Source organism: Notamacropus eugenii, chromosome 1, assembly GCF_028372415.1.
Source record: "Notamacropus eugenii isolate mMacEug1 chromosome 1, mMacEug1.pri_v2, whole genome shotgun sequence".
Classification (NCBI taxonomy): Eukaryota; Metazoa; Chordata; class Mammalia; order Diprotodontia; family Macropodidae; genus Notamacropus; species Notamacropus eugenii.
The window spans coordinates 180,982,428-180,999,611 of NC_092872.1; the positions used below are offsets into that span (position 1 = coordinate 180,982,428).

The following is a 17,184-nucleotide window of genomic DNA, read 5'->3' on the forward strand; positions in this document are numbered from 1 at the left end:
TCTGACACTGTGATCAGAAAGCTGAGGGAGAAAAGGAGGAAGCCTGCCTTAGAGGACTGTGCTGTGCCTTGAATCTTACTTTGATGTTGTGTTGGCTTGAGCTACACAGACCAGAGGCCTGCCTGGGAACTGCTGCTAGTTATGTTATCTTAGTTATGTCTGATGTCCTGAGCTTCCTAGTGTCATGAGGAGGATGGAGGGTGGTTATGATTTAACAGCTTCTATTCTGTGAATATGTAGAGAAGACTGTGGAGGGGCCCAGAGGCAGGATTTACTCCTTTGGATTTCCTCCTGTCTGCATCTCCAAGTGCTCAGCTTTACCTTCTGTCATTGAGTAAGGGAGGCTGGCCACACACACAGACCCACACACCCTTTTCTGCAGGTGAGGACACATGCACACAGACACACACACACACACACACACACCCTTCTCTGCAGGAAGTGTAAATACAGTCTTAGAGCTCATAATACTGTTTGGCCTAATTAACAAATTAGAAAATGTGTCATATGCTTTACTACATTCATCTGTTTCATAGGGTTGGGTTGGAAACAGCTTACTGCTCTTAACTGTGGCCCCTAACCAGGCTATGGCTGGAGCCAAACAGCAGGCTAAAGACAGGACAGCCAGGAATCAAACAGAAGCTTCATTTCAAAGTGAGGGAAATGGTTTTGAAGCAAGGAAAGGATCTAGACACATGTGCCAGGGCCTCGCCCCTAGTAGTAGGACCCAGGCCGCATGGGGAGATCTCAGTACTTCTCAATGGTTGTGCAGTGAGCTGTAGCTCTGACAGTGAGGGATAACAGCCACAATGTGACAAGTTTGATTCATAGCAGGACTTCATGACCAGAACTTGTCCCAGCTTGTCTGAGCTCAGAGAACACCTGGTGCTGGTCAGAGCAGTACAGTGATTGTGTGATTGTGCCAAAGGGTAAGTGCAAAGAATTGTTGTTACGCCAAGCTTAGAGCACAGCTTGTTTGCTGGTCCTTAGTTCTGGAAAACAGGGTGTCTCCTAATGTATTGACATTACCTTGACTGAACGCCTTGGTTGCAATCTTTAAATTTTGGGGCCCTTCTACATAGATGTTGCTAATATTTTGGTGTATACGTCTGAAATGTTAAATAGTGGCTGTTAGAGAACTTCCCTTTGCTAAAGAGATAAGATCAGTATAGAAACAATATTTATGGGGAAAATTTTGGACTTGGAATCAGGGAAGACCTAATTTGGAATTCCTTTTCTGATACTTACTGTGTGACTGTGGGCAAATGACTTAACTTCTCTGGGCTTCATTTTCCTCATCTATAGAATGGGGGTAGCAATAATGCCTGCCTTACAAGGGCATTTTGAGAATCTAATGAAATGATGTATGTGAACTGCTTTGCAAACCTTAAAGAAGTACATAAGTATCATCTATTGTTAAGACCATCTGTGGTGTCCAGCCCTTTTCCAGTTGGTGTAGCAGGAAAAGTAAGTATAGTCCTGGGAGTCAGAAAAATCTTGTTTCTAGCCCTGGTTCTACTTGATTTCCACCTTCCTGGCATCACTTTTGTCATTTGTAAAATGAAAGACTTGGACTAGATGATCTTGATTCTTTCCAGTTCTAATTTATGTGTAAGTAAAATGCATGCATTTTAATTAAAGTGAGTTACATTCATTTGGTCTTGAGAATTTGAATTACTAGCTTAAATACACATTTGGCAGCACTAGTTAAGACTCTTCTCTCCAGGACCATCTGTGAGGTTGTGTATGGTGTGGATAGGTAGAAAGGAGAGGAATTTGCTTGACCCTTGGGGTAGTTGCATCAGTGCCATATTTACCACTTACCTAATTTTGAAAGGCCAGCTGCTAAGAGTATCTAGCCTGAAATTCTACCTCTGCTTGACTCTGAACTGGAAACATTATATAGGTTTTGCAGAATGTTCCTTCAGAGGGTGAGTAATTTCACTCTCTTATCCCCTGAAATAGAGAGGCCTGTGAACAACCCCAGCTGAGTTTGGAGCTGGTGGATCACCTGGCTGCTCTAGTACTGCACCTGACAGTCTTTCAGGGTCTGTGTCATGTTGGGGTCTACCCTTCCCTTGCTTCCTTGCCCCAGAGCCTTCATCTCAAAGGATTGTCATCACTCACCCAGGAATCTCACATTTGTTGTTTTTTTTTAAATTCAGTGTTTTATTGATGGCATTATCTCCTCTTTTAGTCTTTGATGAGGAGGTGGCCTATTCTCCTCAAGGTAAAAATATATACCCTTGATTTCATATCCTCTCATTTTCTCACCCCCAACCCCTACCTTTGTCATCCCCATGCTCTAATCTTTAATCTCTTCCTATCTACTGGTTCCTTCCTGATGCCTACAGACACTTCAAGGTCTTCCCTGTCCTCAAAAATGTCACTTGATCTGATCATACCTATCTGTTCTCCCTTTTTTAGGGAAACAGTTTTCTCTTATAGTCTCCTTTAAAAAGTTGTCTACCTTTGTTGCTTCTTTCCTCTCCTCTCATTCTCTTCAAAACCCTCTGCAATCTGGTTCACTGTTTCATCACTCAACCAGAACTTCTCTTTCCAATTGCCACTGATCTCTTAAAGGCCAAATTTAGTGATCTTTTCTCAGTCCTTATCCATCTTGACTTATCTATATCACTATTGACCACCCTTTCTTCCCAGATATTCCTTTTAGGTTTATGTGACACTTCTTTCTTAGTTTACCTCCTGCTGTTCTGCCTTCTTTTTCATCTTCTTTTCTGGTTTCAACATTCTTTCCCTCCCAGTTCACTTTCCCCTAGTAAAGAAAGCAAGAGAAACAAAGCCTGTTGCAAACATGTATAGTCAAGCACAGCAGATCCCTGCACTGGCCATTTTTCTGCTGGCTTCTGCAATCTTTCACAATGCAGCCTCACTTCCTACCATTCCAGTCTTCTTACACATGTTCTTGGTCTTGCTGTTGCTTACACATGACCCTCCACCTCCTGACTCCATGCCCGTGCATTGGTGGTCTCCCCTCCAGCCTCCCGTCTTTTCTGACAGGCTTTCTACAAGACCCAGCTCAAATGCCTTTTTCTATGGGAGGCCTTTCCCAGTTCTCACTACTAGTGCCTTCCATTTAGATTACCTCCCATTTACATGACATATGTCTTGTAAGTACAGTTATTTGTGTGTAAGTACACATTTTGTCTCCTTCATTAGAATGTGAGTTCTTTTAGGGCAGGGACTGTGTTTTGCCTTTTATTTATATCCTCAGCACAGTGCCTGGCTCATAAAAACCTCTTACTAAATGCTTGTTGACTGGCTGAAGGACATTCTACCGGAGGCTTTTTTTGGTTATCCCTCTTCCTCCTCCCCAATCTACCCCCTTCTCCCCTCCAGTGCTTTCCTTCCAGAGTGACTTTCTGTCCTTGTTCAGTCACTTTAGTCTCATGTCTAACTCTGTAACTCCATGTGTGGTTTTCTTGGCTGAAATAGTTTGTCATTTCTTTCTCCAACTCCTCTTACAGATGAGGAAACTGAGGCAAACAGAGTGAAATGACTTGCTCAGGGTCACACAACTTGTAAGTGTCTGAGGTCAGATTTGAACTTTGGAAGATGAATCTTCCTGATTCCAAACCCAGTGCTTTATCTACTTTTCCACCTAGCTAGCCATAACTTAAATGCTGTGTGATCTTATCAAAAGATAGTAGTTGTCTTAGTTGATAGAACATCTAATTGCCCTACCTACTTTTTATACCATTTGCTGATTAGTGTGGATGGAAGAACCATATATTCCAATTCTCACTATTCAAAATTATAATTATGTAAAATATGGGGATTTCTAGCCCAATAGAAATATGCCTTGCAAATTTGAATAATGCCATCACTTCTAGGGATTCATTATTTGAACTAATTAAGCTTAGCCACTCCCTTATTAGAATTGTAAGCTCTTTGAAGGCAGCGACTGTTTGGCTTTTTTTTTCTTTGTATTCCTTGCATCGTTAGTACTTAATAAATTCTGATTGACCATTGATTGATGTCTTCTGTCTAGATTTCACAGTCCTTTCCTACTCATTTCTTCCAGATTGAACCTAGCCTAGTGACAAGGGAAGACTATTAAGCAAAGACATACCGTGTAGTGTGACTGGTATGTAAAACATCCTGGCCTAGTAACCTCCCCTGGTTCTGGATTGGAGGAGTGGGAGCTATCTTTCATTATTGCTTCTCCAGGATGTTTAGTGTTTTCGATTACTTAGCATTCAATGAGCTCATATATTTCAGTGTTCTCTTCTTTCCTCTTCAGTTGTTGAAGCAAAGAGATACCTTGCTTTGCCCATTTGGGTAATCAGCAAGTGCCTAAGTTGTGGGTGAATGAATATCAGAGTAGCCCAATAAGCAGATAATGAGAAGTCAGTCCTCACCATGCCAGTGTTTTGGGTGGTAACAAGCTGTTTTGAGTCCTTATGAGTTATTGGGAGACAAGTTGTTGTTAGTACTGAAAAATTCTTCAATGTTTCTAGAATGCTGGCCTTTCACAACATAGATGAAGTAATTCCAGATGCTAGTATTTAAATGGAAATTTTAATTTTTACTTTAGATTAGCCCACATAAAGAATGGGGAAAACCTCATGGGATCAGAGAGAGGTTACAAATAGTGAGCTGGGCTCTAGGCTGTTTGGAGGAATGAAATTGTAGACCACCTTCTTATGTAACTCTGTTCCATCTTCTCCTCCTTCCCCTTGGAAACAATCCTCTAGGGTGTTTGGGGGTGGGGAGGGTTTGTTTGTCTGCACCTAGCACACAAAAGCATTACTCCCTACTCCATCTTTCCCTCTCAGTGAGCTGGAGAGAGGGTAGCTTGAAAGGTCAGTTATTTGGAGTAGAAAGAAAATTAAGCTCTTAACTGGGATATATCTCCCTCTGACATTCACCCTCATCTTGTAGCCTATGGGAGTGGTTCTTGCATGTAGGACCTCTTCCTCTTGCTTCCACTTTGAGAACTGATGGGAGAAAAAGCCTTGAGTTTTCAGGAGAGTTTGGTACTTAATATGAGGTATGTGAATGGACTACCAGAAACCAAGAGGGAACAGGTACTGTAAGATAATCCCTACTAATCTTACAAATAGGAAGCAGAAAAGGGGGAAACAAGTATTATTTTGAAAGACTTATAGACTAGTGAATATAATATATGAAGCAGGTAGACAAATTGTATTTAGATGTTTAAAATGCAGCTCTTTTTCTGGGTTCATGTTCTTCTACCCTGACACAGAACAGGCCTTTTTTCAGTTTGGTTTGTTTTTCTAGGTCTCTATGCCCAGGTGGTAGCAGGCCTTGAAAGAAGCAAATGAAGCTGCTGCTTCCTTTCAGATAGACAGACCCTCGAGGAACCTTGGTTGCCAAGCAGAGGAGTCCCTTGTTCCCAGAATTCAGCTGTCAGAGCCAGATAGGTGGAGAATATGGTAGCAGAGGGTCACAACCACCTGGCATTTTGTTTTCAGTTCTGAGGGAGATTTAAGGATAGAAGCTTTTCTTGGTATACCCTCTCCACCACAGCCAGGGGTACTCTCCCTTCCTTTGACATCCCTTAGCAGCTTGCACCTCTCCTGTGTATTTATTACATTTGGTTTTTTTATGATGTTTAGTTGTATACCTGTCCTATCTTCAACTAGGATGTAAGCCTGAGGGCACGGACCATATCTCATTCATCTTTGTATCAACCAGGCAAGAGAATGGAGCATGATGTAGTGATTAGGGAGCCAGGAAGACCTGGGTTCAAGTCATTCCTCCAACTTATATGGCTTTGTGACCCTGGGTAAGTCTTTTAACCTCTCTCTTCCCTCGGCAGCTCTCTAAGACCAAGTTGCAGAGATGCCAACCTGCATCAGTAGAAGTAGTTACTTCCTCTGGGAGTTACTTATACTAATGATGTCACAGATCTTATCCCTACCCAACCCTGTTCAGCACAGGGTCCTGCACACAGTAGGAGTTTCGTAAATGTTTGTTGAATTCAGTTGGATCTTCTCTTTGACAAGTTGTCTGTGAAGGGAGCAAACAAGCAGGAAAGAAAACAGTTCATCTTTTGCAGGGATAGCAGGGATAGTTTGTAACTCTGACATTGGCCCAGATTTCAGAAGGGAGTCTTTTCTGCTGAAGACGACTTCCCCATCAGTCACCAAATTCCTGGCATTTCACCTTCTCTCATTGAATCTGCCAGTGTTTTTCCTCTGTAATGTTGTCCTCTTGCTGAAGAAAGCTTTGCATACAAGCCCCACCCCAAGGAAGGAACGTGGAATTTGGAATAGAGCCCCTAGTTCTCATATCCACCCTTTATGACCTTTGCCATTTTGAACCTACTTTCAAGGAGAAATGGTAAGAATTTTTTCCGTTCTGATGACAGTGGGGGAGGGAAGCAGGAAGATTCAGCCAGGAAGTCCTTGGTAGACTTCCTCTTAGAGTGCGTTTCTAGCCCTTCGTAACTGCAGTTAAATACCGAGCAGTCAGCCCCAGCAGTCTTGCTGCTTCTTGTCTTCCCTCATCAGTTCATTCAAGTTAACTGGGAACAGTTAACTCCCTTCCTCCTTTGCCCTCTGGGGCCTCATTCCATTGTCCCTTCCCTCTTACACACAAGGAAAGGGGGCATCACCAGCCCTGGAGATACCTTCAGGTCTGGCTCTAATAAGACAGTGTTCGGCAGTGTAGGGTAGGACTCCCTCACGTCTTTGGGCTACTTACTTACGCCCAGCCTTACATAAATGAGGAAACCAAGACCCAGGAAGAGGAAGTAACTGATAAGTATTGAAGTGCTTATTTTGGGCCAGGTGCTGGGAATCCAAAGATGAAAACTTACCCAAGGACACACGTAAATTGGCTTTTAAAGATTTGATTTTCAAAAACATTCTGCCACTTACTACTTGCATGACTTTGGGCAAGGCACGTAACCTTTCTCTGCCTCAGTTTCCTCTTCTGTAACATGAGGGGATGAGACTGGATGACTCTCTGAGATCCGCTCCAGCTCTAAATCTGTGACCTTATGATACAGTGACTCAAATTTGTAGAGAAGTAGATAGGAACTCTGCCTGAATAATCACAGATAAATCTTCTTTATAGAGAATTTTACCCTGATTTGCGCATTAGTGTGAGAGTTGGGGGAGGGGAGCAGGGCAGAAGAGAGAATTTTCCCAGGGAATTTTCCAAAGATCACATGAAGCATAGTATTACTACATTCATTTAATGACTGTAGTCCCATTATATTTATCATCAGTTTGTCTTAAGTATGTCAGTAGGTCAGTAGTGTTTACCTCAAAATTAGAATATTCTTTCTGGGTCATTTGTGTATATCATTCTGTAGCCTATTCCAGCTGTGACAGACCTTTGATTGGTTTTTCAAGACACAGACAGAAATGAGAAATTGTTCTTGACCTAAATTCTTTGTCATAGGTGGTGATTTTTGTGTTAGAGTTTTAGGTTAAAAAACATTAAAAGAGACTTTTTTTTGTATCCCTTTTTGATCTGTTGTCATTTCTACAATTTCATTTCTACTGGCAAGTTGTCTAATAATTTAAGTGAGTAATCAACCTCCTCTAATAGTCTGAACTCCCCAAGAACTAATCTTTGAAGGGGAAAGGGTATTGTGACAGTTTGAGGTGCATTGCCCAGTCAGCATTGTCAGGAAGTCTCGTCTGAAGTTAGTGGTAAAACTTGGTTTCTGCTGAGTCTCCGGGGCCTTTTGCACGCTGTTTGCCTCCTCTGGTTGCCAGATAACAGCCCCCAAGACTCTCAAGGAGGTATACTTTGGCTTATTGGTGGAGCAGAGCAGTGACACTTTCCTAAGCTTATAATGAACTCTGAGTGAGGTGCATGACCTGGTCCTTTACATTAGGTTACGCTTTAAAAACATGCTTTTCATTCCCCACAATGAGGCCACAACTTCTAAAGCATTCATTGAAGAAGGTAGTTTCTGGATCTTTTTCATGTTCTTTTGTTTGTTTAGTTTCAGTTTGCTCTTTTAAACTTTCTTGTTTTCCTTGTTTGTGAAATTCTTCTAGAAAAAGGGAATTTCATGAGAAGTTTGCATGATTTCACCGGCATCAGTCCAGACATTTCTCTTTCAATAGGACAGTGATGCCAACTTGACTTGGATGGGTTGCTTTAGTTAGTTTTGTATGGGTATTATCAGAATGCTTTCTGCTCTACTTCCCACATATTTCTAGTTAAGCAGAACCTGTTCTGTTTCTGCACATAGATTTGTGCCTAGTTATGCTGCTAGACCGGCTTTACTTTTGGTGCAGTTTCTCCCCCAAGTCTATGAGAAGCATTGTTGGTTGACTTAACTCACCCTTGCAAACAGGCACCTGCTAACTCGCCCAAGGCAAGCAGTGACATATGTTAGGCAACTAGAGAGGAATGCTGGCTTCTTAAGTGTTTTAACTACCAGTGCTAGCTCCTAAGAAGACAGATCAATTCAAAACAATTCCTGTAGCGAAAAGACCTTGGGAGATGGGTTTTTACAAAGCATGGCTGGGTTAACTTTGCCAGTTGTCGCATCCTTTTTGCTGTCTTCCACCCCTCCCCGCACCGGACGTGTCCTCCTCAAGTACCATCCATATCATCTTCCTGTATTTCTGCCCTAAAGTGTCAGATTGATAAGAATATTTTTTCCTTTTCTTCACAAGTCTACCTTGCAGCTTGTATGGGGAATATATTTAAGGCTTTGTCCCACTAGCTCATGTTTATGTATTACTTTTAAGGTTTTAAAGCACTTTCCTCACACCCTTATGAGGTAGGTAAGAAGTATTTACCCCCATTTTATAAATAAGGTTAATATATGCACTCAGGTTATTGTAGATATTATAACATATATTGTATTTATATTATATAAAAGCAGAAATATATTTTATATAATATATAAATGTATTATATTTTATTACATATTTTATATATTATAGATATTATAGACGCAGGTTAAATAATTTGGCCATAGTTGCACAGCTAGGAAGTGTTAGATTGGAGAGTTAAACCATGTCTTCTGACTTAGACTCCATTATGCTTAGTATGGTGATGCTAGAAATGAGAGACAGATTTAACTTTGGAATCAACTTGTCAAATTTTGTTTTAAAAGGATATAGAAATGTATGGCTTGGGAGATGATAATACCATTGGTTCTTTGATGGTGAAAATACAGGTCTGTACTCGTGGTTCTGTCTCTTAGAGCCCTCCTCCATTTCCTTGTTTTCCTCTTGACTCTTAAAATACCATGTGACTGTCACTCTGTGCAGCTGAGACTCCCAAATCTGTATCCCTACTCCTGAATTCCCTCTGTAGAAACTCTGCCCAGATACCCTGTTGCACTTCAACTTTGTCATATTCAAAGCTGTACTGATTTGCCTTGCTTAAACTGGCCTTCCCTAGTTCTTTTGATGGCACTATCATTCTGAGTTCCTTTCCTTCACATACTCTACCTTCTAGCCAAACTGGACTGCCCAGTGCACCTCACTTTCATTCTGCCCTCCTTTTATCTCTGTCTTTGATCAAACAGAAGTCAAAATCAAAACCACCTCTCTCTGTTTCAGTGTCTTCTTTCTCTCTGCTCCCCCTAGCTGCCCCTCAACCTATGATTCCATTAATATTCTTGTAGAGCTAGGAATATGTTGATTCTGATGGGTCCTTTGACATTTTAGAGTTTAAAGTCCTAGCAGTGGATTTGCTGTTTCAAAAGGTATGATCAGTTTTGCAACCCTTCTTATATCTTATTGGTTCCCAAAATAGTCGTGCCAGTTTATAATTCTACTAACAGTTGCCAACCCTAAATTTTTTTTTTTTAGGAAGATGGGGCCATTTTTGCCATTCTAGTAGGTATAAAATGGTGTCCTAAGGTTTTCGTAAGCTGCATTTCTCTGATTATTGGATAATTTGAGCATGTGATTACTAATGGTTTATAATTTTTCTCTTTAAAATTGTGGCTACCCTTTGACCTACAGGAAGTAATCTTTAGGGATGTTGTAGCTAAGCCTCTCCCATGACTCAAAAGTTAGAACCTAATTATATTTCACATTTCATGTAACACTTTGAAAGTTTGTAAAATGCTTTCCCCACAACAACCTTGGGTGCTAGCTAACATTATTTCCAACTTACAAAGAAGAGAACTGAGGCTGGGGGAAGTTACCTGGCCACTGAGCATGTAAATTTTAGAACTGGAATTGGAACCCAGGTCTTTTGACTCTCAATCTAGTGGCCTTGCTGCCGTGCCAACTCTCACACATGCTGCACTGGGCAAAGACTGTAGACTGAGGCAACATCCCTAGGCTTATCTTTTCAATGTCAGCAAAAGGAGTCCAGCTGTCCATGAGTAGAAACCCTTTCCCCACTCTGATGATACCAGGCAGAGAAAATTTGGTCCCACACTGACACCTGCTGATTAAAGTGCTCAGATAGGCTTCTTTCCTAGTGCCCGCTGATAGCTACTCGTTCATTGCTGTCATCCTTGGGTGTGTAGATGGGTAACTTCAGAGAGAGAGAGGAATCTACCATCAGCTCCTCCCTAAAGGGCTTTGGCAAGTAGTGTGAATCGACATTTTCTGGGGAGATATAATTTAGTAACAGGGCAGAGACAGATCCTTTTTAGAGTCTCTCCTTCAGAGAATGGCTATTTGCCTCTGGGGGAAATTAAGGATATTTCTCTTTTTATCCAATTACATTTTATTTTTAGTTGCAAATTATCTCTCTTCTACCTCCCCATCCCACCCTGTTGAGAAGGCAAGAAAAACAAAACCTGTTACAAATATATTGTCAAGCAAAACAAATAAGATAGTATTTCTTGACTTAGGACAGAGCTTCTGAACCTGAGATCCATGAACTTGTTTTTAAAATATCTTGATAACTATTTCAATTTAATTGGTTTTCTTTGTAACCCTATGTATTTGATACCTTTAAAAACATTGTTCTGAGAAAGTTCACCAGACTGCTAAAGGAGGGTCCATGATGCAAACAAGGTTAATAACCTCTGATTTAGGGTGTTAGCGAGGGCACTCTGGATTTTTGTTTGAGTAGCTCAGGCTTTACTGGGTAAAATCTGAAAATAGGAAGAACAACAGGAAGTGAGTTGCCTATCCAGAAATTTTTAAGGAAAGCCCCGGAAGGGGCTTGCTTGGGCTTGCTGCTAGGCTCCAAGAGCCCAGTCTGCTGTGAGAATTCTCTGTAGTGGGCGAGGAGAGAAGAGAGATGTTGGGTGGATTGGCAAAGAAGGAAGAAGAAAGAAGACCTTAGAGAACCATTCCTGATGTTGGACAGTTTTATTGTAATAGAATGTATCAGCAAAAAGGATATGTCTTGAGAGGAGTTGGGCCTGGGGCAAGTTAGATCTTTTTGTTTTTTACTTCTGGGAATTTGCTCTGGAAGGTGCTGACAGATGCCTGATAGATCAGATGAAGTATCAGACTGTCCAGCTCCATTTTTGCCACTAGCAAGTTGTGTGACCTTGAGCAGGGCATTTACTCTCGCTGGACCTTGGTTTCTTTATTTCAAAATTTGAAAGAGTTGTACTGAATGCTGGTTCTGTAAGGTACAGCATTAAGAAAAGTTCTTGTTTTTTGGAGACTTTGGAATAGCTAGGTGTGGTTCTTAAATTGAGAGGGAACTAAGAATCTGAAAGGGTAACTGGGTTGTGGGTTTTGGGTTTTATTTTTTATTTTTAATGAACATCCTCTATATCAGATATCTATGAATTTGTTTTTTGTTCTTAGTGCAGTTTTGAGCTATCAAAGCTCAAAACTTTTGGTACATCTATATTTTGATAACGATTGCAGTATAATTGGTTTCTTTTGTAATCATACATATTTTGTGCATTTAAAACATTATTTTAAAAGAGATCCATAGCTTTGTCAGACTGCTAAAGGAGTCTTGACACCAAAAAATTTAGAAAACCTGGCACTCCACTTCAGCTGTTGAAGAGTGGGTTTGGTTTCTTCAGATTTCAGAATAGGGATGAGGTTTGGAGAAGTCTTAAGAGCCTTCCCAACTCTGCCCTTCACCCCTCCCCCGCCAAAAAAAAGGAAAGAACATCTTGATAAAGTAACAGGCTACGGAATTAACATGACCTGTATTAATTACTCGTGGACTTAATGCTCCAAAGCATTGTATCCAGGGTGGGAATAGTAAGTGAGCTGGCTTAACATAATTTCTCTTATTCCAGAGGCTGTGGTGAACTTGGCCAGTCCTCCTTATCCAAAAAACTATTTGGAGTGACTGGCAGTTTTTTTTTTTTTGGGTCCCCCAAAGCTAATGGGGCTTTTTATACTGCTCTGCTATTCTTATCAACATGGCAAGAGTTTATGAGGTATGTCTTTGTAGTCTGGCTGTAGATTCACCAGGTGGGCTCCAGAGTCAATTTTCCTCTGGATGATATTGGGTTCTGTTTTCTCTGCCAGAAGGGGTTTGTAGCTTTGACATATGTTGTTTTGAAAGTTGCCTACCTCTTGCCAATATTCATTGTGTGCATGGCTGTTTGCCTCTCTCCCTCTTTCTCTCTTTCCCACCTTTGCTCCCAGGGTTCTGGCTGGTGTGGACTATTATAATCATCCTGAGCTGCTGCTGCGTTTGCCACCACCGCCGGGCCAAGCATCGCCTGCAGGCACAGCAGCGGCAACATGAAATTAACTTGATTGCCTACCGGGAAGCCCATAACTACTCCACGCTGCCATTTTATTTCAGTACGTACACCGATCGATTTCCCATCACCGCCTGGGGTCTCCAGGAGCCCAGCTCAGAGGATGTGGGATTGTGGGGGGAGTGGGGAAAGACTCGATGCACAACAGCAGCAGGGGTCTGCATCAGGGAGGGGGGAGTGCTCCTTCCCCACGGACACAGCTCTCAGAAATCCCAGGGCCATCCTAAAGCCAACAGTGACTGGTACTGCTGAGGAGTGGTTTCTCATTAGACCTCTACTCCTTTACCACATTTTGGGGGCAATTTTCACTGAGAAGGAGGTCATCTGAACCGTGATTTGGGTAAACTGAAATTTAGAATGCAAAGCTATCTTGTCCAGTATCAGCCTGACCTTCTGCTCTGACCCTAAGGATCTTCGTGTCTCTCTGGCCCCTGTTCCATGGGTAAATCAGGGTTCAGGACATTGTGGACTAGTTGGCATTTGAGCCTCCTCGAACAAAGAAGTTTGGTGACTCTTTTCTAAGAGGATGCACCTAATTTAGCTAAGACTTCTCCTGTGGCGAATGAGGATGGCTGACCAGCTTGTTCCCAGCCACCTTACAGTGCTTTAAAAAAAGAAGCGAAAGATAATTGTTTGAATCTCAAGTTTGGATAAAGCTCATCGAGTTCAGGCTCTTGCCCATACCATCCTGGAAAGATAGTTATCTTTTCCCCAACCATTTCTCTCAGCATCAGAGAGAAAGGAACAGTCTGAATTTCTGAGCCCTGTGTCCCCTGTGCCTGACATCTTCCCAGATCTTGGTCTCCTGCTATATTTAGGGGCAGGGCAGAGAATAGAATGGGAGTGGTGTGAGAGCCTTATGTTAAACTTCAGACTTAAAAGGGGTCTTGGCTCAAGAACATAACTTGGTTGAGGATTACCTGACTGATGCCCACATGGAAATGACTCCATTTAGATCTACTAGTATTGTGTGCTTACTGAATGCTTCCTTCATCACCATCAGGACATTTGGGGCAGGGTGGGGTCAAATGAAAGGACAAAAGGATTTCCTTTATTCTCATCTCAGTCCCCCAGAGCTGTGTCAGGCAGGACCTTTAAGACCTTGAAAAACCAAATCTCTTCCCACCCTTCATCTCCAGTTTTCTCCCCCTGTACCAGATTGCCCTTAGCCTTCTCTTCCCTCCCTCCCCTTCTCTCCCCCTATCACATACACACACACACACACACACACACACACACACACACACACTCTCACACTCTGTTACACACACACTCACACTCTGCCACATACACAGCTGAGTATTGTAGACATCAATTAGGGGTGGGAAGTGGTACACATGCTCTTTGCGTGTTGAGCTCTGTGCTGGAACCATTGCCCATGCAGTAATTTCTCCTCCCTGCCTCCCCGTTTTAGGGTTTTTGCCAAACTATTTACTACCTCCTTATGAGGAAGTGGTGAACCGACCTCCAACCCCTCCCCCACCATACAGTGCCTTACAGCTACAGCAGCAGCAGCAGCAGCAGCAGCAGCAACAACAGCAAGTGGTCCCTGTCTGCACTAGCCCCTCAGGCCCTGACCCCATCAGGAGCCTTCAGGAGGCACACACCAGCCCACTGTCCGTGCCTGGCAGCAGCAGGAATAGCACCAGATCAAGCCCCGAAGACCCTGAGCCTTCCACACTCCTGGTGGACCAAGAGGCTACCAAAGCCTCAGACATGGAGCCAGGCAGCTCTGGGGCCTGTCTGGGGGAGCTGGGTGACCCAGGGTCTTTCCTAGATAAGGACTCAGAGTGTAAGGAGGAGTTGCTGAAAGATTACAGCTCTGAGAGCTTGGAGCACAGCAGCGCCTTTCCTGATAGCAAAGACAAGACACCTGGGCGGCACCGACGCTTCACTGGAGACTCTGGCATTGAGGTATGTGTTTGCAACCGAGACCACCATGAGGACGACCTCAAAGAACTCAGCGGGCTCCTCGGTGATGCCCTGGACAGCTCCCTGGACTTCTGTGATAGTTGCCAAGCGAGGCCCCCTGGAGATGAGGAAGAGGGGCTCTACCACCTTTCTGAGGAGCAAGCCCGAGAGCACGGCCACCACCACTTGTCCCGCCAGCCGGCATGTGTCTTGTTGAACACGATCAATGAGCAGGACTCCCCTAACTCCCAGAGCAACAGTTCTCCCAGCTAGAGTAGGCTGGCCTCCTTAGAGAAGTGACGAGGGAGGGCAGGGGAAGCTGAGCCCAGAGGTTCGTAAAGAAAGTACTGCTGCTTTTTCTCCTGTCTGTACTTCTGCCCTTCCTTCCCACGATGTAGTTGGAGGTAGGATTGCCTCTCTCCTGCAGAAGTTGGGGGTGGATGGAGGGAGAGGGTGTTGCTCCCCTCACTGTATTATTTCCTACTCCATTTTCCCCTCTTCCTCCCTTTGGAGCTTCTTTTTTAAATCATATCTCACCCGCCTGCCCATGTCAGGTGGTGTGCACTTAGAAAAATTTGTTCAAGGGGTCAGGATGGGACCCTGCCCTTGTTCTTGGGGTAGAATGGTATCTGCTCTTTGATTTAGGTTTAGAGACCCATTACATCCCAGTAGGTAAATAGGCAACAGGGTTCTACCACTGGGAAAATTAAAAAGAAAAAACCCTGACCTGGGTTCCCGTGGACCATAGGCCTGGGTTCTCAGTAGTTACAGAGCTGGAATTTGATCACTCTCGTAAAAATCTTGTTATTGGGGGGTGGAATGGGGAAAGCAATTGTCTGGGATGTATGTGGGATTTGTCTGATCAAACTTTCCTAAATGAATGATCAGTGTCAGATGTCCTCTTGGGACAAGAAGTTGCAGCCTCTTTCCTAGGAGGTTCTGGCTGTTTTCAAACTAGATTAGCTTGAAAGGGTTCAGCTAGTGTTCTTTCTTCAAAGAACCACATACAAACTAAGCTAAAAAATATGAATGTACCTGAGTGGGCAGCAGAAGAGTTAGTTTTTAATAAGGGGTAGGTTGGGTAGAGGGCCTTTCTGGTTCATGCTTCTGAGGACCATGGCTGCACCTAAGCTAGAGGGAAGCTGTTCTATCAGGGAGATTGGAAGGTGCAGGGAGAAGTTACTTTTGGATTATTGCAGAGAGCATGGAGGGGGCTGCAAACTGTTACATGTGGAGAGTGCTGTGGTGGCCTGGAGGGGGATGCATCTGTTCTAGGGAGCATAGGGCCTTGCCTTACTAAGGTGATGATTAGTATCCCTCCCTCCAATCACATCTTCTTCACTTTCCCCCAGCCCGTGCATGGCCTTTGTGCCTTCACACTTCACCGGTATGCCGAAGAAACGGACAAAGCAGTCTGAGTGGCCCCTGGGAAGGGTCAACCCCAGACCCTCAGCCTGTTCCTTAGGCAGTATTTTCCCTTGGATCCCAAGATCCATTTTTTTTGTATTGACCACTTGGAAGAAATAACTGAATTGTTTGAGTTTGTTTTTCTCCTCTTTCTTTATTAAATGGTGGTACTTTGCTAGCATCACCAATGTATGGCCAGGTGCCCCCGCTCAGGTCTGAGAAGTTGGGCTCTCAATGAGTGGGGGGCCCTACTGCCCTCTCAGATCATTATTACTGAAGTTTGGCATCAGGTAAACTGAGAGAGTTTTGTTAAGAATCATCTGAGCAGATAAGGTAAACCAAAAACTGAAATGAACATTCCCTGACCCAGTCCTGTCCATATGAAGAAGGGTTTGCCTTTTTTCACCCCAGCTCTCAAAGGATGTTCAGATTAGATCACTGACATTATGAGAAGAAAGGGGAGGGGGGAAGGCTGTGGGGGTGAGCAAGCACCCCTGACTGTATTTGATAAAACCAAAATCCATCTTGAACAAGGTGAAAATCAAAATACACTGACTTTTTGAATAACCTGTGTGTCTGTCTCATTGTGTGTGAGCCACGGGTACCAAAAGCCCGTGTTTCTGTGAATATACTTTGAAGCAGCCATTGTGCGCATCTTAACCAAAATGTTTGGAGCAAATTTTGGCTCTCCCAAGGGAACTTACTTTAAGCATTTATCTGTTTACTGAGCAAAAGCCCTAGGCAGTTCTTGTATGCCTGGGGGTGTTCAGCAGAGTCCTCAATGGCAGCCCGCTGTTTTTGCCAGAGAAACTTTGCTGAATGTAGAGGTTTTACTCTACCCACGGTTGCAATTTGCACATCACTGCATTAAACCCCGGAAGTCTGTGTTCTGTTTCCAGTAAGTGGAATCCTGCTCTAGATGTGTCTGCATGAGCATTGTTTGCCAAGCTCCCATCACCCTCTGTGCTTCCCCTGCTGCTCTTGGTCCTCGACTCACAGGCCCCACTGTGTGGTGCTGATGACTATGAGGGACAGAAAGCAGGCCTTGAGTCACGAACTGAAGTCGAAATTGGATTGTCAGTAGCAAGCTTGGCCTGGTTGTTGCCCAGACATCTGACTTTACCTGGAACTGCCAGGAGAGTTGGCAGAATCCCGTGTGGAGCTCCTGTCACCCTTGGATGAGGCTTAATCACAGTTGAGCAAGTGTATAGATGAAAGAGCCATGACAGGTCCTCGATTGCCTT

General features: G+C 43.4%; 1 protein-coding gene across 2 annotated transcripts in view; it reads left to right on the top strand.

Annotated features, from left to right (window-relative positions):
* The window catches only part of WBP1L (WW domain binding protein 1 like), a 52,338-nt gene extending 35,831 nt beyond the window's left edge, over nt 1-16,507 (top strand). For both annotated transcript variants that reach the window (XM_072621223.1, XM_072621231.1), the window contains exons 3-4: nt 12,504-12,665; nt 14,037-16,507. In XM_072621223.1, the coding sequence (XP_072477324.1) occupies nt 12,504-12,665; nt 14,037-14,806 (932 nt within the window). In that variant the 3' untranslated portion in view covers nt 14,807-16,507. The remainder of the gene's footprint in view (nt 1-12,503; nt 12,666-14,036) is intronic.
* The last annotated feature ends 677 nt before the right edge of the window (nt 16,508-17,184 follow it).